The 22,833-nt window shown below is 36.9% G+C and overlaps 1 protein-coding gene across 2 annotated transcripts in view; it reads left to right on the top strand.

The window, feature by feature from the left end:
• FSTL5 (follistatin like 5) overlaps nucleotides 1-22,833 on the top strand; it is a 3,739,468-nt gene that overhangs the window by 2,323,676 nt on the left and 1,392,959 nt on the right. For both annotated transcript variants that reach the window (XM_044062069.1, XM_044062068.1), the window contains exon 7: nucleotides 22,443-22,609. In XM_044062069.1, coding sequence (XP_043918004.1) covers nucleotides 22,443-22,609 — 167 coding nt within the window. The remainder of the gene's footprint in view (nucleotides 1-22,442; nucleotides 22,610-22,833) is intronic.

The following is a 22,833-nucleotide window of genomic DNA, read 5'->3' as shown; positions in this document are numbered from 1 at the left end:
TTTGCTTTTTTTTGTTTATTTATTTATTTATTTATTTTGTATGTGGACTTGTAAATTGAGATTTGGGCCAAGATGGGTTCCTGGGTATATGAAATATCGGGTACTCTTTATAGAGTTATTTTTGAGATTTGAGAAGGAAAGACTGAAAGAACAAATTTTGCACTTTTATGAGTTTCTAAATAGCATAGTTTTGGGGATTTTGGGGGGATTTAGAAGTAGCTGGAGTTTAGTGATTTGCTGAGGTCTAGAGGACCATGTTGAAGTTGTTGTCCTGTAATAGAGTTAGATTTGTGTGAGTTAAATTGCCATGGCATCAGCAAATAGAATGGTTTGGAAAGGGTGGAAGAAAGCTGGGAGTTTGCTGATTTAGACAGAGAAAAGTAAGGGAAAGGATGACTTAGTCCTGTGGGACCCACTTTAACAAAGGAGTTGGGTTGAAGAAGCAGATACAGCAAATATTCTGAAGGTGTTATGTGACAGAATTTCAGGAAACAGTGTGAAGCTTTGGGACTAATGCCCTGGGAGAGAAATGCAGAGTAGAAAAGATTATAGTTAGCTGAGTCAAAAAATCAATACAGATTGCTCCTGAAAGTTGACGTTTTCCAATAACCATCAGTATTCCATCTGTGCGGGTACACATAACTCTGATTTTGTTTGTCTTAGCCTAGATGCCATGATGCTTAGGAGAGAGAGAGAAGACACTGCTCTTTGGTATAGTTGGCTGATTAACTGGATGCTATTTTTAATAAAACTTTGCCAAGTATTGGGCGTATTAAGATGGGTCTAAAGTCTGAACAAGTGTGGTGATTGTTTGTCTTTGAAATTGGTTTTATTGTAATATTTTGCCAGATGAAAGGGAATATGTTGTGGTGAGAGCAGATATTGTAAATTTGCTTAATGGGAACTTTTGCTGGTATATACTCTGCCATAACTTGCTGTGAGGGAAAAGTTTGTTTTTCTTTTTTGTATTATTTATTTAATATTTGTTTATTGGGAAAGTCCAACTTGGAACAAGCCAATTTTCAGCAGATGCCTGGGGAGAAACACTCCAGACGCGCATGTCTTTGTAATGTGGGAGGAACCCGGAGCACAAATGCATGGGGAGGCATGCAGACTCCGCACAGTAGGGACCCTAGCCAACAATCAAACCAGAGCACTTCTTGCTGTAAGGCAACATCATCTAACCATTGTGCCACTGCACTGTCCAACTTTGCCTTCATCTATTTTGTGTATTGTGATTTGTTTTCTTTACACTGTGTTTTACTTGCATTCTTTTAATTGCATATTAAAACTAGGAAATTGACCACATCTGTGTCTCTTGTGAGTCACACAGAAATTAGAACAGGTCAATTAAGGAGTCACACAGAGGATAGAACACGTCAATTAAGGTTAATTAGCTGGAAACCGAGGGTGGAGCTATGAACTAAACCTTCTATTTAAAGTAAACTACACCCTAGAACTAAAAAAAAAAACTATTTTCATTCTATCTTTGTTTCCTGACCTATTTTAACACCTCGAAATCAAAGTGCTTTATTTGTAATTTTAGCCTGTTTTCCACAACATGGCTACCAATGGGGCTTGATGTATCAATGTGATCTTGTATTCCCTCAAGCCTTTCTCTTTCTCATAATACTTTCTATGACTCATGCCAGGCAATAGGAAGTAACTTTGAGAAAGGACTTTGTCTTTTCTGTCTCTAATCATCCTCATTCATGTTTGGCTCAGACCTTAATTTACAGTATACTTAGAAGTTATCCAGCTACAGCCAGAAGATTAATTAGTTTTTAGGTCTTTGTTCAGTGTTTTCTTTTGTAGTTCAAGAATAATTGAGAGTCACTGCCCTCCACACTACTGCAGATGTGTTAAACCTGTCACTGCACTGAGAGACCCTTGCAGAATCAATTCCTGCGTGTTGCCTGTAAAATCCGAAACAGCTATTGCAAGGCCACAAATTATCGGAAAGCCCACACTCTGCCTGTCAGTAGTTATCTTGGGATTAGTGTCTCTGTATTCTCCTGATGAGAGAAGGAGCACAGGGACATTATTTCCTGGAGACAGCTTATCACCAGAAAGCCTAGCAACTGCTTTATAGGTGACAGCTTGGAATCTGTGCTTATATTCTGGTCCTAGCAAGAGAAGGAGCAGAGTGCATTGATTCCTGACTGTCTCTGGCTGGGCAGTAAGTGTCTGTGGCATTCCTGAATGGTCTGGTTGATATTCAAAGCATTTACCAGGAAAAGGCTACAACAAGCCTTCAGACCTTTGCATCATCTAGGACAAGACTGTGGCTCACCAAACAGGTTGTGGCCTGCTTTTCATCTAGGGATCAGTGCTAATATTTTGCTTTTGGTGAGAGACAAAGCAAAGGAGCATTGTCTCCCAACATAGTGAAGCTGTGGTGAGAGCAGCACTAGTAGTAGCCAGGCAGTACCCATTCACAATTTGGAATTTGGAAACAACTGATCAGTTCAATTTGCTTAACATTTATAGTTGTAAATGTTCTATGAAAAATTTAGAGCCTAAAAGTTTTATTGTATTAAGTGAGCCTGAGGTTGTTTTTTTTAAGCAAAATAGCAGTAGCAATAGTATTTCCGACTTGTATATTGATAGAGAACTTGATAGTGACAGAACATTTGATTCTGGCACTAGACATAATATTGAAACCTGTGTGGAATTAGAAAGATTTCAACAGCATTTTAATATGATTAAGAAGGGTAGTTTTTGTATTTACAACTATAGTGATCTAGTATTAAGTGATAATTACTGTGACTTGTTTGCAAAAGGGTTTTCCTTTGTACTGTCATTTAGACATGAGATAGCGAGAATACTAATCTGTTTAAAACTATATACAAGGGATTTGAATTTGAAATTGTATTTTTTAAATCAAGATAGTCAATTAATACATTATGTACCAGCATTGCAAAGAAAAAGTACATTTATTCCTCCAGCTAATCCCACCATACATGTGCTTGAACAGCTATGTGAAATACAGTTGAGGAGACACCTAAAGGATTGTAACAACATAAGTGACAATTTGACTATTGGAGAAATTTTTTGTCTCCACAAGTTAACATCTTCTGACATCTACAGGGTGATGAATCCCGATAAAGGTGGAGGTGTGGTTATCATGACTAAAACTGACTACTCCAGCAGTATGTTGGAGTTGTTAAACGACACATCCACATACACTAGGGTTTCAAAATATGATGTTAGTAGAGCCTACACTAAATTAGATTGGCAGTTGTACGAGTGGCTTATGGACGGTGCATTGGATAAAACTGAATATGAGTACCTTACTGTTTGTTCGCCAGTCATCCCTTCTATATTTGGTATTCCCAAAATTCACAAGAATATTAATAATCCACCATTCCGCCCAATAGTTTCTTCTAAGGGTTCAAAGACTGAGACCATGGCATATTTTGTTGATTTTTATTGTAAAGAAGTTTTTCAAAAATTACCACATGTGTTAAAGGACTCTTGGCATTGTTTGGATGTAATCAGGAATACCTCCTGGGATGATGGATATGTGATGGTGACCATTGATGTGGTTAACCTATTTTCCGTCATACCTAATGATTTGGGATTAGAGATGTTCATCAATAGCCTCAGTAAATACAGTACCTTACAAACTCCAAAATGAAGTTTAATTGTTGATTTGATAGATATGGTGCTTAACAACAATTATATTACTTTTGAGGCTGAATATTTTAAGCAGATTACTGGTGTGGCTATGGGGGCAAAGTGTGCACCCTCATATGCCAACCTTGTTTTGGTGGACTGGGAAACCAATTATGTGTTTACATCACAATATATGCAGAATGTTGCTTTATACCTGCGTTTTTTGGATGACATTCTAATTTTCTGGAAAGGTACAGTGGAAGAGATTAAAGATTTTATATACAGTCTGGGAAATAGTACTACATTTTTGAAATTTACTTATAAGATACATGTTGATCAGTGTGATTTTTTGGATATCTTGTTAATTAAGGACAAGGAAAGTGGTGGATTAACATCCAATATATATCGTAAAAAAACGTTTTCCAATTCATTTTTACACTATAAAAGTTGTCATCCATTTTTTCAAAAGAAAAATATAATGAAAGGGCAAATGGTTAGGTTGTCGAGACTTATTAGCGATGACAACCTGTATGATTTAGAAGTTTCAAAATTAATGAACATGTTATTAGAGAGAGGATATCCACAAGATATTTTAAACATCAAGTTGGAGGTACTGCAGAAAAGGAAAATGGTATACAGACCAATTTTAAAAGATGATATGTTAAAGGCCACAGTAGACAACAGATTCAATAGCAAAAGACATGCAATGGTCCTGTCATACAATGACAATAGTGGAATCATTAAAAACATTATTAATGATACTTGGTGTAGTGTTCTTACTAATGACATAACCAAGGTGGTGGGAATTGTTCCAACATTTACATACAGTAGAGGGAAAAATTTAAAGGAAATTATGGAGACAGCTGACAATCAAAATGTCTCCAAAAATTCTATGATGAATAAATGTGGATCATGTAGTATTTGTAAATATCAAACTTGGGAAGGCATACACAAACTCACAAAGTTCTCCAATTCAGGATGGTGCTGGTAAGTTGACACACACTGGTGAAGAATGGTAAATCCCGCTATGCAGCTCTGGAATAAATAAGTCCTTTCTTGTTCAAAGGTTATCCAAACAATTGCCACGTTCAAGCATCCAAATATAAATAGTGGACAAAAGGTAGAACTAAGACCAAACAGGGCCAGAAGTTTATTAAAACATTAAGCAACACGGTACAAAAATACTGCTTTTCGTCCTTTCACCATACAAAGACTTCTTCAGACAAATGGTTCTACACAAGAAACCATCATGTGTTATAAAGGCAATTTCAAATTCAAATTGTGCCCTTCCCCTGCTACAATCCGAATAACCTAATTTCCTGATCACAAAGCATTTGTCATTTCCACTTCCTAGTTATACACCCATTCAGTAATATACACAATTCACTTGCAAGAACAAGAATAAGGTTAAAACATTAAAATGAAATGAATAAGAGTACAATGGGTAAAAATACACAAAAGTAAGTCCCCATTTCAAGTATAAAGTCACTAAACAAATATGAGTATTATGAACTACAAGAATAACAAGTCCAAACATACACATTTAAGCATTTAAACGTTATGTCATTATATAATAAAGGTAAGGGGGGGGGATGTTAGCGACTTAATAATGACATAATGATGAACAATTCTGCTTTCTGTTGACTTCTAACAGAATTTAATCCTATAATGTATGAGAACCAGTCGATCATAAAACAATAAAAAGTAAAACTTAAAATAAACATTTTGTGACAAAATATGCTAAAAATAAAATGATGAAATAATAATATAAATGTCACAAATATATATTATGTATATATATTGAACATTGAAAATGAAGTACGTATTTAAACATTATATACTCTACCATTTCTGTATGTGGCACAATGAATGTCAGAGATAAAATAACCTATCTATTCAATGCTTTCAATTTCAAAATACTAGAGATAGAATATTGTTCATTAAGCCCTGGTACTGAGCAGGCTCTTGTACGAAGTTGCCCCTGCTTCTAGAGAGACTAGAATTGTTGTGGCAACTTCGTACAAGAGCCTTGGAGAACTTTTTGAGTATTTGTAAATATATCAATAATGGACCATACATTGCAGTTCACAATTATAGCAAAACTATTAGAAGTCCTGGGTTTTGCAACTGCAACACCAAAATGGTGGTCTATCTTGCTACATGTCTTAGTTGTCCTACATTTTATGTAGGTAAAACCATAAGAAAACTAAGACTTAGAATATTAGAACATGTAAGAGACATAAAAAATAAAAAAACTACAAATTCTTTATATGTACATAGTCTAAGTTGTAACAATTACAAAAAGTTTTTATTTTTTGTTATTGATAGGGTTCCACATTGTGATAAAGGAGGAGATGCTAAGACATTTTTGGAGGTTAAAGAATGTCTTTGGCAACTTAGACTTGATGCATCTAGGTTTCCTGGAATAAATGAACATATATCACTTTCTAGTATTCTAAAGTACAGGTCACTGTGTATATAAAAGTTTTTCTACCCTTCAACATTTTATTAGTTCATTACGATTATTCTAGTAACTAAATATCAATATTTAATATTTAATGTTTTTAGGTTTATTAGTACGTTTTAGGTACTTAATTTTAGGTGGACAAATATATTATATATTAGATATTATTTATTTTTTGTTTTAAAGTGTTATTTGCAATTGTATTTATTAATTAATTATTGTATATAGTTGATGTAATAAATTTATATGGATTTAGTATTTTCCACACAGGTTTCATTATATATTATACATTGTGTATATATATATATATATATATATATATATATATATATATATATATATATATATATATATATATATAAAAACACATATATGTTTTAGCTTTATAACATTATTAATGAATGAGTTTTAGTTGGTTAACGTTTTGATTGGTTGATGGAGTATGGGCGTGTATATGTTTTACACTTAAAAGAGGGTGAGAAAGGTTTTTACATTTACTCTGATGATGCCCTCAGTATTAATGGATGAAAGCGCTTAGGATTCTGTTTAGTGGATTGCTGGTTGTTCGTTTTCCAATAAAGTCTTTGTGTGACGTCGATCCCAGTCTGGCTTTTTTACAAGTACCCATTCACATCACTCCGCTGTTTTCATCATTCTTGACAAGCTAATTCTTTGTTTTCAGTAAGTACTGCTTGACTTGTTTCTAACTTCAGAATATCTGCCTAAACACTTCATCCTTCAGCTTTCAGGGTCGAGTAATTTGTTTCCCCTCAAGTGTTTGACAGTGCCCTGTATAGGCACAGACACCTTGAGTGACACTTTTTCCTGTAAAAGCATGATTGAAATTTCACCAATACCTAGTTGGACACAAGACAACTAGTTTGCAGTGACAAGCACTGTCCCCACAGTTGCAAATCAGATACTCCTCAAATTGCTTATATTCTCACTCTGTCTAATCAATAAAAAGGTCTGTTGCCATGGATATGAAATTTCCTACTATGTCTGTTACCAGCTTTGTGGATATGGGCATCCTGAGGCAATGTAGAAATTGCCTAATGTTTACTGACAACCAGTTAATTCTCAAGCAAACTGATATGGTGTATGAAATATGTATTTATACAATGTCACTGGTGGCAAAGCTGTCACATAAAAGTACTTCAGTAAGGTAGTCAGTAGTACATATGCTGCTCCCATCACGCACAATTCAAAGCAGACATATGTTGTGTCTTTCGTCTTTTCCCGATTAGGGGTTGCCACAGCGGAACTCCGTTCCTCTAATGATTGGCAGCATATTTTTATGTGCCAAGTTGCCAGCTCTGATGCATAACCTTCAATGAAGGTACGCCCATTCACGTATATTTCCACACAGAAGACGCTCTAGCTGAGAATCGAACAGGACAACGTCTTACTGTGAGGTGACAACGGTACCGGAGCACCACCACCACAGTATGCTGCAATTCAAAGCAGACATATTAACCCATATATTCTGAGGCACTGAAATGGAACCATCATAAACTCCAAAGACCTGCTAGACAAAGTATACGTAACAAATGCCCTCATCAGCCCCAAATGCACTCTTTCAAAACAACACCTACATCAACACATACAGTCACATCTCATAGAGCCTCTACTTCTAAACCCATAAGGCAAGCCACCATGCAATTCAACATTCTGGTCATTGGAAACTCCATCAGGAGACACACTGATGTCTCTCTCACCAGGTTGAGTAAGGAGAAAGTCACAGTCGGTTGCTTATCAGGGGCTAGGATCTGCCACATTATGCATACACTCAGGTCATTCTACCACAAGTACCAGTATGACTCAGTCATAGTCTATGTGGGAGTAAATGACCTGAGATGTACCTCTCTAGACTATATGAAGAAGAGACTCATCAAGTAGCTCTCGGAATATGTGTCTCAGGCTGGTGTGAGCCTAGCATTGAGCAGCATTTTACCTTCTCCAAGGATGATGCCACCACACAAACAAATGATGAGTAACTTTAATAATTAGCTTAGTTTCTGGTGCCATTCTAAGGGTGCACCTCTCCCTTCTAGTTTTTGAATATTAACTAAAACATCATCTTCCCCCCATAGTGTCTTTTTTAGCCAATGCCAAACTGAAAGTACTTCCGACGTAACAAATCAAAGCCAAGAAAATCTAAAGGTATTACTGCTCAATGCTAGGTGTCTAAACAAAAAAAAAAACTCCATTCCCTAGAAGCTCTATTCATCCTAGAGAATGCTGATGTCTGTGCAGTCACTAAGGCATGGTTTAAAGCCACAAAGAGCACATAGACAGGGCAAGGGTATAATGCCTTCCATATATTTAAACCAGCTACTACACATTCAGGGACTAAAGTTGGACGTGTCTCGATTTACATGAAAATAAATATACCTCAAGACTGGTCAACTGGAGAATGCACTTGAGCTACTCCATGTTCAAATCACCATAGGTAAAATCAAATACCAATTCCTTGCAAGCTATAGGTCCCTCTCTATGACCCATGAAACAAATACCATGTATTTAAACTTATTGGAAACACTCACCGGCCAACCCAATACCATATTCATGGGTGACTTTAATTACCTCACTATTAACTGGGAATCCTATATGACACCAAACGTAAGGGCACAGAGATACCTGTATTTTGTGAACACACATTCCCTGGACTAGATTATCAATACAGCAACCAGGGGTGCAACCATACTGTATCTGTTCTTCACTAATATGGGAGAGTGCTGCACACCCTCTAGAGTAATGTCTTCCCTAGTAAGGTCAGACCACAGAATGGTCTCATTTGAAGTAAAAATAAAATCTTGCCTCCCCCAGCTAACCCTGGAATATTCAGAAACTACTCTTAAGCTAACTTACTGCTATTAAGTGATAACCCGACAAAATTTCAAGCTCCTATAAACCCTGAGAACATTGCTACCTATGCAGAACTGTTCAAAGAAACCCTATAATTTATATGAAAAGTAATGTTTTTTGTGTTGTGGCCGAGGGACATGTTTCCCTGGGACATTCAACATTGTGCAGTTCAATATTAGAAGATCGATGTTTAGGTGTTTGATCACCTAAATAGTCTGTATTCTAATATAGACCCCATTATTATACCTTTCAGTATACAGTCCTTCTGCTATTAGCATGTCACAACCAGCAACAAGATGTGCAATTGTTTCCAATTCGGTTTTAGAAAAACCTACATTTGTCTGTTTCTGCCACATGCTCAATGGGCTTGGTAAGCCAGTGTGTAGGTTGTTCACTATCTTGGGCCATCAATGTTAACCTTTCATCTTTTGGTTTAAATTCACCTGTCCTTAACAATTCCTGTGTTTGATCCAGATCAACATGAGGTTATTCCAAGAGTTTTATATACTTGCAACTACATTTATAGATTTTCCACATTGCTTGCCTTCTTATCTGATCCTTCAGCTTGTATTCTTTGTTTTGTTTTTTGGCACATTCAGTTGCTGCCTGATCTTTATGTAATTCTGCTTTGGTTTCCATTCCTGCTTGACACCAATATGCTTCTGCTAAACTAAGCAGGGAAGTCATCTTAGACTTATTCTCCTTTTGTTTCAAAACTTTCACTATGTTTGGGTCTTGTGAGGTCAGCAGATATATATGCAGTCCCCCAATTGCAGATCTATACAAGTAATCAATTCTGAGGAGGCACATACCTTCAGAATGGGAAATATATAATATACACTGATTTTTATAAATCATTTGATGAGCATGAAGCATCCTTCTTGTTTTCCTGTTCAACCTATCCAACACCTTTTGAGACTTGTAATTCACTCTCAAACTGTAATAAGGACAAGAAGACCAAATTGGTTTATAGCTTGAACTTTGTTCCTAAATGTCAATGTTGTTTTCAGCATTAATTTTAATCCTCTAAAATATTCCTAAGTTTTTATTCATATTTTTTTCATGTTTTATTGTTGATCCTTCATCAAATGACACAATCTATCAAACTATGAACCTATTCAAAGTACATTGACTGGCGCCATATTATTTGGTTGCTTTCCTTGTGGACATTGTTCCAATTGTTGTAAAGTTTCAAAAACAAAAGAATTCACTAGCAGAAATACTTCCAAGCTCTATGACATCAAATTATTTGCTAATTGTAGCTCATATTGGCTGATTTATTTAGCTACATGCTCATGTGGAGCATTTTACATAGGTCAAACATCGAGACCACTTAGATTAAGAATTTCTGAGCACAACAGCAACATCAAAAAGGGCAGATTGAACAATGCTTTATGTAAACATCATGTAATTCATCCTTCAGCATCCTTCACGTTTACAATTATTGACATTATCAAGGGCAAAAAATCCAATAAAACAGGTTGGCATGAATTACTGAATTCTAAAGAGAAAAATGGATTGTCAAGCTGGGTGGGCTTTTCCCACCCGGTCTGAATGACACATTTTAAATAACCAATCAGAATGATTTACAGCATATATAAAGGCATGCTAAAAGTATACTTGTTTCACACTGAAGAAGGCTGTGTTTGTGTATACCAGCCGAAACCGGTCTGTGCACTTTTTTGCTGTCCTTATCATATTCAATAAATTTATTTTCAAGGGGTTTGTTTTTTGCTGGCTCTTCCTTTCGTTCCTTCCTTCATCAATTTCCAAATATTTATGAACTGCCTCTTGCTCAAGTTCTTTTGTATCACTGATGTTTTCTTGGTGCTGCAACTTTCCTGCTTTAAAGGTTGCTTTTGCACATTTATCAAGACCAAATGGCATCTTATATCATCTGAAAACATTTTGACAACTTGCAGTTGTGCTTTCGGTTCCTCATCTGATGAACTACACAGTTTTAAATCATCTACATAGAGAAGATGAGAAGTCTTTACACTTTGCTGTTTTCTCGGAGTCAAATTGTAGCCATAACCTAATCTGTTATGTAAACAGATTAATGAGTTAAGGGCAAGACAAGAGATCAGTGGTGACAAAGAATCACCTGGAATATCCCACTTTGAATTTTTATCCCTGGAATAATAATTTCTCCTTTATCATGGTTTAACTGCAAAGTGGTCTCCCAATGTTTCATGATCACTGTAATGTAATCGATTAGTGTAGGGTATATCTTATACATTTTTAAGCAATCTATTATCCATGAATGTGGGACACTACCAAATGCTTTTTTGTAGTATATCCATGCCATACTTAGGGGCAGCCATGGTGGTGCAGTGGTCAGTTTTGCCGCCTCACAGCAAGATGTTCTCCAGTTCGATTCTCAGCTGGGGTGTCTTCTGTGCGGAGTCTGCATGTCCTCCCTGTGGTCGCGTGGGTTTCCTCCGGGTGCTCTGGTTTCCTCCCACATCCCAAAGACATGCTGTAGGTGGATTGGACACACTAAATTGGCCCCAGGTGTGAGTGTGTGCATGTGTGAGACTTCTGTGGAAGGTTGGGCACCAGGCTGGCAACTCGACACTGTAAAACTCCACTGCCAATCATGAGCAGACAGATGATCCACTGTGGCAACCTTTAACTGGGAAAAGCCGAAAGAAGAAGATCCATGCCATACTTAGATTCTTCCCCTTTTTACACTTCATCATTATGACTGTATTTAAAAACAAATGATCCATTGTTCCATATGACTTTCTTTTATTAACATTTTGTTCTTTTGCCATGATTAATTTTTCTTCTAAATGGCTATAAACTGTGTTGACATCAATTCCAGTGTATAGTTTATATGTCATCAAAAGGCAAGCCATTGCTCTGCAGTTTTTACGATAGCTTGCAAGTTCACTCTTAAGTAAGAGTATTATTTTTCCTGTTGTTAACCAGACTGGTGTCTGTTCAGGATGTGCATATAAATAGCTCTTACTCATGGCTAAGTCTTCACGTAAAGATGTTAATACTTTTAACCAGAAGTTAGGTAGTGCATCTGGGCCTGGGAGTTTTCAGTTAGGAGCATTTCTTAACTTTGTTTCAATCTCTCTAGCCGTAAGTTCATCCCATTTCATATCCTGTACATTTGAACTTCTTATTCTTTCTTTTACTTCTTCTATCCATTCAGCATCTTTGCTATGTTCCACAGGATCTTCATAGTTATTCCTCAAAAATGTATCTATTTCTTCTTTTGGTGGTGCTTCAATTCCTTTTGCCTTGTTTCCCAGTTCTCTATAAACCTTTTTTGGTCATCAATAAATTTCTTATTTTGTACTTTACTTTTATATTTATCTGATATCTTCCAAGTTTTTCTGCCTGTGCTGATATTTTTAGTTTATTATTTGCGACAGTGCTGATCCATTCTGATACTGTGCATTGCTTTTATCATGTCAATCTTTCTGAGTATTTTAGTTGATCTATTCCCTCTTCTATATTCTTCTAACAGTGACACTTCTTGTCTTAGTTGCTTTATAGTTTTCTCTATTTGATAGTTCCACAATAGCATTCGATTTATCCACTTCTTTTCCCTTACTACCCCATGTTTTTGTGGTGACTTTATCTGTTATTAATTTAGCTGCGCAGTAATATATCCTATTTGCTTCTGTTATACCACATGAATCTCTATGGGCAGTCCTAATTACTATGTTCACTTGTTTTATTAAACGTCTAACTTTTTGGATTTTATTGACTTTCTGTAGTCTATTTCTTACATTGATCTTAATATATATGTCTATTTCTATTAAATCAAACAACTCTTCTCTTAGATAATTTTCTTTTAAACTGAGGGCACGTTCTTTGTTCTTCATTTCCTGCAGGCATTCTATAGAAAGTTTAAGAGCATCTTCCTGTGCCACATTCTCTTCAGTTTCACTCTGTGTCATCCATTGCTCTTTCATATGGGAACTCGCTGGCCTATCACTCCTCAGCATTGACTGCGTCAGAGTTGCCACACTTTCCTATTCCTTCTCTTGTTGTGCAACTCTCACTGATCCTTTGTACTCTTTTCCTATGGAAGGTTACAATGTGTCTTCATACAGCAACTGATCAGATGTTTCCTACTCCACTGGCTTCTCCTTAATTTGGGAATCCATTACTCTATCCTGCAGGGATGTTTTCTGAGTTAGAATTTTTACACTAAATCCTTTACTTTGCAGGTAATCCATAACCTCAGTTTCTATTTCTTTAAGTCCTCCATTGCTAATCCTCTTTTCTACTTTTCCTCTTTGTTTTCTATTTTTTGTATTGTAAAATTTTCCATGTCTGGATACCTTTGGCTATATTTCTCTTCAAGTATCTTTGCTGCTGCTCTTTTTTGTGTTGGTTAGTTTTGCTTTCTCCTTTGCACATATTAAATCTCTTTTTCTTTCCAATGTCCATATTTCTTCTTCAGATGGCTCCTCCTGTTTCTCCTTACTTTGGGGAGTCTTTGTTTTATCATACTTTGATGTAACCTGTCATACTTTCTGCACTAAATCCTTCACTTTGCAAGTATTCCGTAACTTAATCTTCTGTTTTTTTTAACTTCTAGTTTATTAATCTTCTGTTCTACATTTTGTCTTTGTGATCTTATTTTTTTATTGCAAATTTTTCCATATCTGGATGCCTTTGCCTGTATTTTTCTTCAAATATCTCTGGGGCCACGTTTTTGTGTTAATTAATTTTTCTTTCCCATGTCCATATTTCTTTTTTTTTTTTAACTTTCAAAAGTCTCTAGATTTTGTTCTTTATATTTTCACACTTCTAGAGTCACTTCTTTTTCCAAATGGCCCAAAGATTCTTGGTGTGTATAATGTTTTATCACAAACATGTTGTATTAATGAACACAAATTATTTGAAGCTTCTGACAGTTTTTCTTGTGGAAGTATTTTCTTTCAGCTAATTTCTCTCTTAATATATCTTCTGTGTATAAATTCTGGGCTTCCTGCACACTAGTAACAATGCATAATTTCTTTCTTACCCTGAATAGTTCACTATATTGTCTATGGCTCTTTTTTGGCCTATAAGTTTTTGTGATTTTTGTGGACTACTACTTCCATCTACAACTGGGGGCCATTCTCCCCTGGGCCTGGCCTGGCCCCATTGTAGGAATGTTGCAATATCTTGAGGATTCCATATTTTTTCCATTCTTGAGACCAGTGCACCTACCAGGATCAGGAAATTTGTATCCTGGGTCTTGTGCACCCACTTATGTTTTTTAATTTTTAATGTACTTCTGTGCATGATATATTCTGCATAAAATACACTCTATATACCAGTGTAGTCTTGGTGAGATTTTTGTGAAAAATATGGTCCACTTCATGAAGGTACTCACCAAAACTTGATCTCTTTTGCTTGCTGACTTATCATCTATCCATTCAGACCCCTCATATTATGAAACATGACCTATCAGGCCCTCTGGAACTGCTATTTAACTGTGACCTCCAAACAGGTTTTATGCCTCATGAATGGAGAACAGCAACAGTCATCCTGCTGCTTAAAGATGGGCCATCTACAGATGCTAGAAACTACAGACCCATAAGTCTCACTAGTCTTATATGTAAAGCCATGGAAAGAATTATCATGGAAATGGTCAATAATGACATAGTAAACATCCAGATACTGAAACCAACCCAGTTTGGTTTCATCAAGGGCAGCTCATGGTTACTCATCCTGGTGGACCTCTTTGAGAAAGTCACCAATGCAATTGATGAGGGAAAAAGGGTTCACCGTGTCTACCTTGACCTGGCCAAAGCATTTTTCACAACACTTAACTCAGGAGTTGTTGACAAAATCATGAGTTTAGGTAATAACCCATAACTCACCAGATGGATTGCTAACTGGCTTACAGACAGGACCCAGGAAGTTAGACATGGGGAGCCCACCTCTAGAAAGAGGTCAGTCACAAGTGGAGTCCCTCAGGGATTAGTCCTGTGACTGCTCCTTTTTGGCATTTACGTCTTTAAAGTCAAGACCAATGCCATTAGTCTCTGCTGACAAAATTTGCACATGATTGCAAAGTAGGAGCTGTCATTGAATCCTACCCCAAAACAAATGTTCTCCATGAAGGGCTGACACAGGCAAACAGCTGGTGTCAGAACCTTGGACTAAAACTAAATGCCAAGAAATGCATAATAGTTTCCTTCAGGGAGTCATCCACTCCTGGTAACTATCACATTGACAACGCACCCCTTAAAGCTGACCCAGTAGTCAGGGACTTAGGGCACATATAGAGAGTAATCTAGCCTTTGACTATCATGTGTCTACAGTGGTGATAAAATAATTATATGTTGCACAACTTATAAACAAAGGTATGGTATCTAGGTCCAAAAAGTCATTACACCACTGTTTTCAGCATTTATCAGTCCTATGATTGAGTACAATGCCCTCTTTGATATGTACCTACCTGTGCATTTCCAACAAATGGAATATTCACAGAGGTTCCTCACTAAAGGAATACAGGGTGTAAGTAAAATGTCCTATGCAGACTGCCTCAAGGATCTATCCCTGTATTCTGTCTCCTATAAGCTGTTGAGGGGAGATCTATGCCTGGCATACAGGACATTGTCAGACCCCACTTTGATGGACCTCTTGCATATTCACAAAAAACAGCACCAGAGTTACCAGTTCTAATGAAGTAAATATTGCCTTGGATATAAATAGGACCTGCTGGACAGACAAGTATGTATCCCAGAGACAAGCCCTTCTCTGGAACAGCCCCCCCCCCCCCATCAATGTGAAATAGTTCCTCCATAAATCAATTCAAGTGTAATTTGGACAATTGGATAGGGAACAGGAAATTCATCCATGATCTGACACCTATGTCTCTAATGGACACTGTCAGCCAATAAATGGTTCATCCCGCAAGCCCCTGCTTGTAAATGTTTCATCTCCTAAGCCCCTGCTTACACTTATCAAGGGCAGCAGAACATGTCAGAGATTTGGGATGCAAGGCTAGGCTTAAAAAGGCCCTTGTGGTCATTAACCTAGTAAACACCTATGGAGCTATGAACCTATATGTAAAGAGCATATTCTTTAAGGAACCAGGAATGAAGGCTATCTGATTCTGGGGTGTCATCATTTTGTATTTTATTGGTGGCTACTTTGATATTAGAGGTTGTAGTTTTCTTAAAGAATAATAGTGTGAAGTCATGGGACTTGTTTTCTAGAATAGTGAAATCTTGTTGAGATGCGTAAGGTGTGGGAAGTTTAGATAATTCATCCAAGAAGTCACGAGAGTAAACTGATTTTTAGCAGGAGAGCAAGTTGGTACTCTGATTTTGACATTGACTGTACCAATTATTTGGTTAACTTGCATCCAGATTTTTTTGGTTGATTTAGGGGTGAGATTTGATGCTATTATAGGAATAAGGCTTTGTGTGTTCTGATGCTTTTCTTGGTAACAAATCATTTGTTGTAGTCTACAGTTTTTTTTGCTTTCCACATTTTCCATACTTCATCTCTCAGGAAGAGGAGGGATTTGAGTTACTTAAATCTATTTGTTTGGTTTTGGTTTGTAGAGTTGATTAATGGGGAATAATCTGCTTTGCAGTGTTAGTAAAACTACGGGGAATTTTAGATAGAAAGATTTGTTAGTAAGAGGTTGGTTAAGGATGTGACTGCTATTTTGGGGTCTTGGATATGTAATGTTTGACCAGTCTAAATTGGAGATGATCATTTTTAGTTATTGAAATTTTTGTTGTGTTTTATGTCTGAGAGAGTGATTATCTTTGATCTTACTTTGTGGTGGGTGTTGTTCAGTACAAAGTTAACAGGACAGATGGGGGGATTTTTTTTTTATCTATTTGGAAATGTTTGTGATGAAATGGGTCCTGTGTGTCTTGTCATTAAGAGCAATTATGGAAAGGGGGCCTGGTGCATATACAACATTTCACAAGTGGTTTAAAGCCAGAGGCTCTTTTGTTGGATGGGGATGGTGGGACAGGACCACTGTGCTCTTTTCTAGTGGCTCTGGATTATGATTTGCAAACATTACAACAGTCAACTAAAGCACCCTTATCCAAGCATTCACAGTATTTGGGTGGCAAAGGTATCTTGCCCATTCTTTATGAAATAGAAGTAACTACATCTGGTTGTTATGAAGTCTTTTGCATGATAAGCAAAACTGTGCAGTCTGCAAGGGGAACCGCCAAATGGTTAGTTGGGGCAGAGCAGAAGACCACATTTTGTATCTTTTCCTTGGGATAAACAGGATCAGTAAGTTCTCACCCTTTGCTGATGTCATAACTGAAGGCTATCTGCAAAGCGGGGGGTCATCAGCCTGAAAATGGATAAGTCTCACCTTCTAGACTGGTACCTGTGATAAAGGACTTTATGGACAATTCCAACTCCTCTTTCTGAGAACACTTGGAGATGCCATGTCTAAATGAGAAGTAGCATAGTCTGTGCCTGCTACTGTGCTCCTGTCCCTCTGGTTGGTGTTTGTTTCTCTGCCTCTCTGGGTCAAAGATGAGAAGGTCAGTGCATAAAAATGAGGAGTACCCTGGATTGAGTAAGTGATGTTAGCAATCTGAAAGAGGGGGCAGTCAGCCATTGGGTGTACCTCAATAACTGTTTCTTCTTTCTGGGTAAAATTGAAAGGCTTAATACCTAAAGAAACTGCAAACTTACTGAAACTGGTAACAAAGAAGATAACTTCAAAGGAGGGTGACTAGGCCTCAACATAATTATCGATGTTCAAACCAAGGATGTATTTGGCACTGAGGTGTCTAAGTATAATACTGTCAACACTAAGAATATCCCAGAAGGCATTTGGGTTTATTTATTTATCTTCAATATGCTAGCATGCTAAATGGACTGGTCTGCTGATCCTTTTCAGTCAGGAACTGGCTACAAAACAAATATTTTGCAAGTTAAGGATGATTATACAGTATAAACAGAATTTGAACAAGCATAGCAATAAATAAAACAAATAAGGCAAATGCATCGTAAGAAACAAAGATAAAGTAATCAGAGGCATGCATATCCTATATTAGGAAACATCATTTTTTTTTTTTATTTTAAGTTTAATTGAACATTTTTAGCCAGAATCATGGACGCACTTACACTTAGCATCTTTATACAGATATTCTCTTATGGATGATTTGAAGGTTTGTAAGACTGGATTGTTCCTGCCTTCATTTGCTAGATTATTCCATATTGGGGGTCCTAATGTAGATACAGCACTTTTGCGTATTGCATTCTGAAAGCTAGGATGGTCTAGGTGGAGGGAGTCATCCTGTGTGTTGCCTACAGAGTAGTTTCACTCTCTTGTTGTCTTCTCTGAGCAAGGAGAAGCCAGAATGATGTACATTATATATCAGTGTAGGTCATAGAGCTATATCTCTGTTTGCATTAGGGAGAAAGTTGACTTATTTTAATATGTCACATTGATGTATGTTTTTGTAAGAAAGTAGATCAAACCTGAAAGGATTATTCTCAGTAGTTTGGAAGCCATGTTTATTGTCTGTAAAATGAAGACAATGTAATGCATGTCTATTTTCTAATTTAGGTATCACAAAGATTTTGAAAGTGGGATGGAGCCATTGGCATAAACATATTATATATTAGTAATCTAGGGATCCAAAAGGGACAGTACTCTGCTCACTGGTGCAGAACAGGGCATCACCATCAGGGTGTTGCATAACAGTGCCACCAAAGCAGGAGTCATTGACTCCAAACCCACACATTTCCTAGCAAAGCCCAGGGATGAACCAACAGAAATAGAAGGCAAGGGATATGTTCTTACTGCCCTGAATACAGAGAGAGATGGCAGGATGCTCATGTCCATCATTGCTTAATCAAGTGCACCTTCATCATCTGTTCCCTTTAAACAAGAAAGGGGGGACTTCAGAGATACCTGATAATGCATTAACATAGTGAAGGAAAGTGTGGAGTTCAAATACTTTGATAACTCTTTCTGTGACATTAATCAACTGACTCTTTTCCTTATAAGTGAATCTGGAATAACAGCTTTCTCCATCTAAGAGACCCACCCATTAGAACACTTATCCTGAAGAAACATCGCTGTGCATAAGTTCTCAGAAGATAAAACCTGCACATGCAGAATGTTGGAGCTTTACCCCATTGATTTATAATCTCAGCATCATCTAGCTTTCTTTTCTCTTTTCCCGGTTTAGATGCACTTAAGGATTCACAAGGTTGCAAATGATTAAAACATAACTTGCTGTAAGTTTCCTGCAACACTTGTCACAAATATCACAAGAAACCTCTAGATGTTTAACTTCCAGGCACACTATGCAAACATCATGTGTGTCCTGAGGTGGAATCTTTTGTTCATACTGATTCCTTGTCCATAGTCACAGAAAGAGAACAAGCCACAGACAGTTCATTTTAAAAAGCCAAATAAAATACACTCTTACAAACACTGCAACTACCAAAAACAACATCAACAATTTTAAAGCTAAATAAAGAAACTGGCAAAGAAGCTACTACAAGTGTTAGTCTGACTAGAAATTTTGAATGAATAATTGAATGCCAGCAAATTAATTTCAGTCAAACTGAAGCTCCGATACAGTTCAGCATGATAATCCCTGAAACATTAACATACTTGGCTTTCCAAAAAGAAGCACATAAAGAAAGCATCTCCAACAAATGCCAACATTCGCTGACAGGTGATCCAGGTAGTACCTCTAAAAGCCGTCTATAATGCACCAAAGAACATTTGGAGAGAAGGGGATCTGTGGTACGTTATGGGATTGGGGGAGTTATTACCTGGGGGAAGTCATAATGGTGACAGCTGCCTGCTGTCTGCAGATAAGAAGTCCTTCTGCTCAAGGGCAAAGCAACAGCAGGTCAATGGGGCGAAGGGGCTTTTTTGGGCACAGTAAGAAGTACCATAAGCCCTTGCATGCAGTATCAGCAATTTTGTAAGCAGCCGTGATCACAACCATAACTACTTAAATGACAGTTGGTCAGTGTGAAGAACTGCAGCAAGAAGCCAGAATAGCTCTTTGCTACAGTTTAGAACATGTTTTTTCTTTCCCTACAGATCTATAGCAAAAAATTATTATGTATATACAAAGCAGCTATTAGCTAAGTTGCATTGATCATTGAAATTGCTGCACCTTGTTCATAGATTCATAGGTAAGTACTATGCTAGAAATGTATTCAATAATGTCCAGAACCCTAGTGTAGCTGTAAAGCTACAATGCCAGTGACCTGGGCTTAGCTAGCAGACACATCACTGAAAGACTGCACTAGAAATGCTTCACCAAACTGCAGAGATCAGATTTCCTATCTCAATGAATTTACCTGCTTCAAGTCATGCTCATTGGTGGAACTTAGGCATTGGCTGGGCTTCATAAAGCAAAGCTGAATTTGGTGACTCATATTATTTTTGAGCATCTCTGCGGTATTGACTAACCTCCTTGTACATAACAGACAAGCACTAAATGAATTACATGCTGTACAGTGTCAGGATTAAAGTGGTGTGTTAGGACAAACTAACTGACAATGAAATAAAAGGGTGAAAACTGCACAGGCATTGACATTTGTACATCACTGTAACTCTCAACAAAATAGTTTAGCAAGACTAATCTTCATTGAAATAGGGGCCATCTGTATGAACTGATATGGGCCAATCCTTTTTCATAAAGATGGAAAATAAGGATGGCTGGTGGTTAGGAAGAAATTCTGTTTTTTGCAATCAGGAGTAAAACAAAGTATAACATTCAGATTTAATATTATATACAAGACCCAAGGAATGATGCAGTTTGTTGTCTAACTAGTGGTATTCTAAATCAACATTGACATTTGTATATATGTGGCATTATGGATGTTGAAATATAACCAGGGAAATCTTAGTAGAAAAAAATTAAGAAATGACTTATTCCACAAAGAGATGACACACTGCCAACAGTGTGTGTGTGTGTGTGTGTGTGTGTGTGTGTGCATGTGTATGTGTGCGTGTGTGTGTGTGTGTGTGTGTGTGTGTGTGTGCGTGTGTGTGTGTGCATGTGTGTGTGTGTGCGTGAGTGTGAATGTGGGTGTGTGCATGTGTGCGCGTGTGCGCGTGTGTGTGTGTGTGTGTGTGTGTGTGTGTGTGTGTGTGTGTGTGTGTGTGCGTGTGTGCGTGTGTGCGTGTGTGCGTGTGTGCGTGTGTGTGTGTGTGTTTGTAACTGTACACCTTTATGGTTGTGTCTGTGTTTGTGGGGTTTTTTTGCACACAAGAACATCTGCATGTGAAAATGTATCATTGAGAATGTATCTTTGCCTGGAAATTATGTATGTAACCCTGAAAGTGTAAGCAGCAACTGCAAACGTGCTGAGATGAATTCCCTCAGCAGTCTGAATCCAGCCAATTAAAGCAGCTAGCTCTATATAGCAAGATTGTTGCCAAAACAGACATTCTCAAATGCATCATCCTGAAATGATTCTTTCATTCTCAACTTTTGCCAGTGTCTGTATAATTTTCAGATCTCCTTTTGCATAAAGTTTATGTGGGAGGTGGCTGTTTTTCAGTCTGTGAAAGTCAACATTTTCAAACGCTGTTTCCCACAGTTGTACAAAGAAATGTGAGCATTCAGGCTTTCTGAGAGGTAAATTGAAGACACTGACACAGAACTAAGTTTTTCAAAAAGACAGGGCACAGCAACATTTTACCCAGCTCATTACATGTCCATATGGTAAACTGCGCCACTGAACTGTTAGTCCTGATGGCTACGTAATGGCTGTTTGTAATGAAGCTATTTCTACTTTCTAAAACCATAACAATCTATCATTTGTGGCATTCTGCTTGCTGCAAACATTTGCTGTTTTAGTGTTAACACCAGAGTCTTATTATCAAAAAGGAGCATTTGTAGAATTTAATGAGGACAAAGTACTCAAAATTTCCAACTTCCAAAAAATTATGTTATATAGTACAGTTTGGATTAAACAGTGAAGGATGTCACATGACACTATACCAGCCAGTGTGCTGCAGGTGTTTATATAGCAATGTCTTAATTAGCAGTTGCAATAGGCAGTATCTACCATATATATTATGCTGGCAGAACGTATTCACTAACAAAATGCATCCAGTTGTTATTTTATTTCAAGAGTCTAAGATGATGTTAAAGTGTTGAATGGAAGTTTAGACTCTGCTGTATATTATCAAGCTAGGAAAAGCAGGCACAGGCATGTACATTTAAAAATAAATATTTTCATTTTAAATCAAATGCACATTTTGATATATGGCATTTGATTAATAGGTTTTTTGATGATTAACACACATTAAATTCAATACTGTCCATTGACATTCCATTTAAAGTTCAATGTCTTACTTATTTTGTAGGTGATACTTGTCAGTCAGATTAATTCAAATGTCATGGTGACCTTTAATTTGAAAGAGTTTGAAATGTTCTACAGTTTTTTGTTAAATATTTCCAGTGTTCATGTCAGACTAAAAACCTTGAATTAATCAGTGTACAGAAGCTGCATACTAATTAACCTTAGAAACAATTATGTTTTTTTTCAGAGATCATTCAGTTAAGTCTTCCTGAAGATCAGAAAGTGAGCATCACCACAGCAACCGTCGGGCAGAGTGCTGTTCTAACGTGTTCTATTCAAGGAGCACTCAGACCTCCAATTATCTGGAAAAGAAATGGCGTCATCCTCAATAACTTGGACTTAGAAGATATAAATGTAAGTAAGAACAATGACCTCAAATCCAGAACTATGCATATATATATATATATATATATATATATATATATATATATATATATATATATATATATATATATATTGTGTGTGTATGTATGTATATATATATATATATATATATATATATATATATATACACATATGTATATACACACACACAGAAACATCTGTTCTGACTTAGTAAAGTAAAATAAAGTAGGAGT

Source organism: Protopterus annectens, chromosome 2.part1 (assembly GCF_019279795.1).
Source record: "Protopterus annectens isolate FY-2018-M chromosome 2.part1, PAN1.0, whole genome shotgun sequence".
NCBI lineage: Eukaryota > Metazoa > Chordata > Ceratodontiformes > Protopteridae > Protopterus > Protopterus annectens.
The sequence above is the reverse complement of the archived record's forward strand: the minus strand, read 5'-3'. Positions and strand labels throughout refer to the sequence as shown.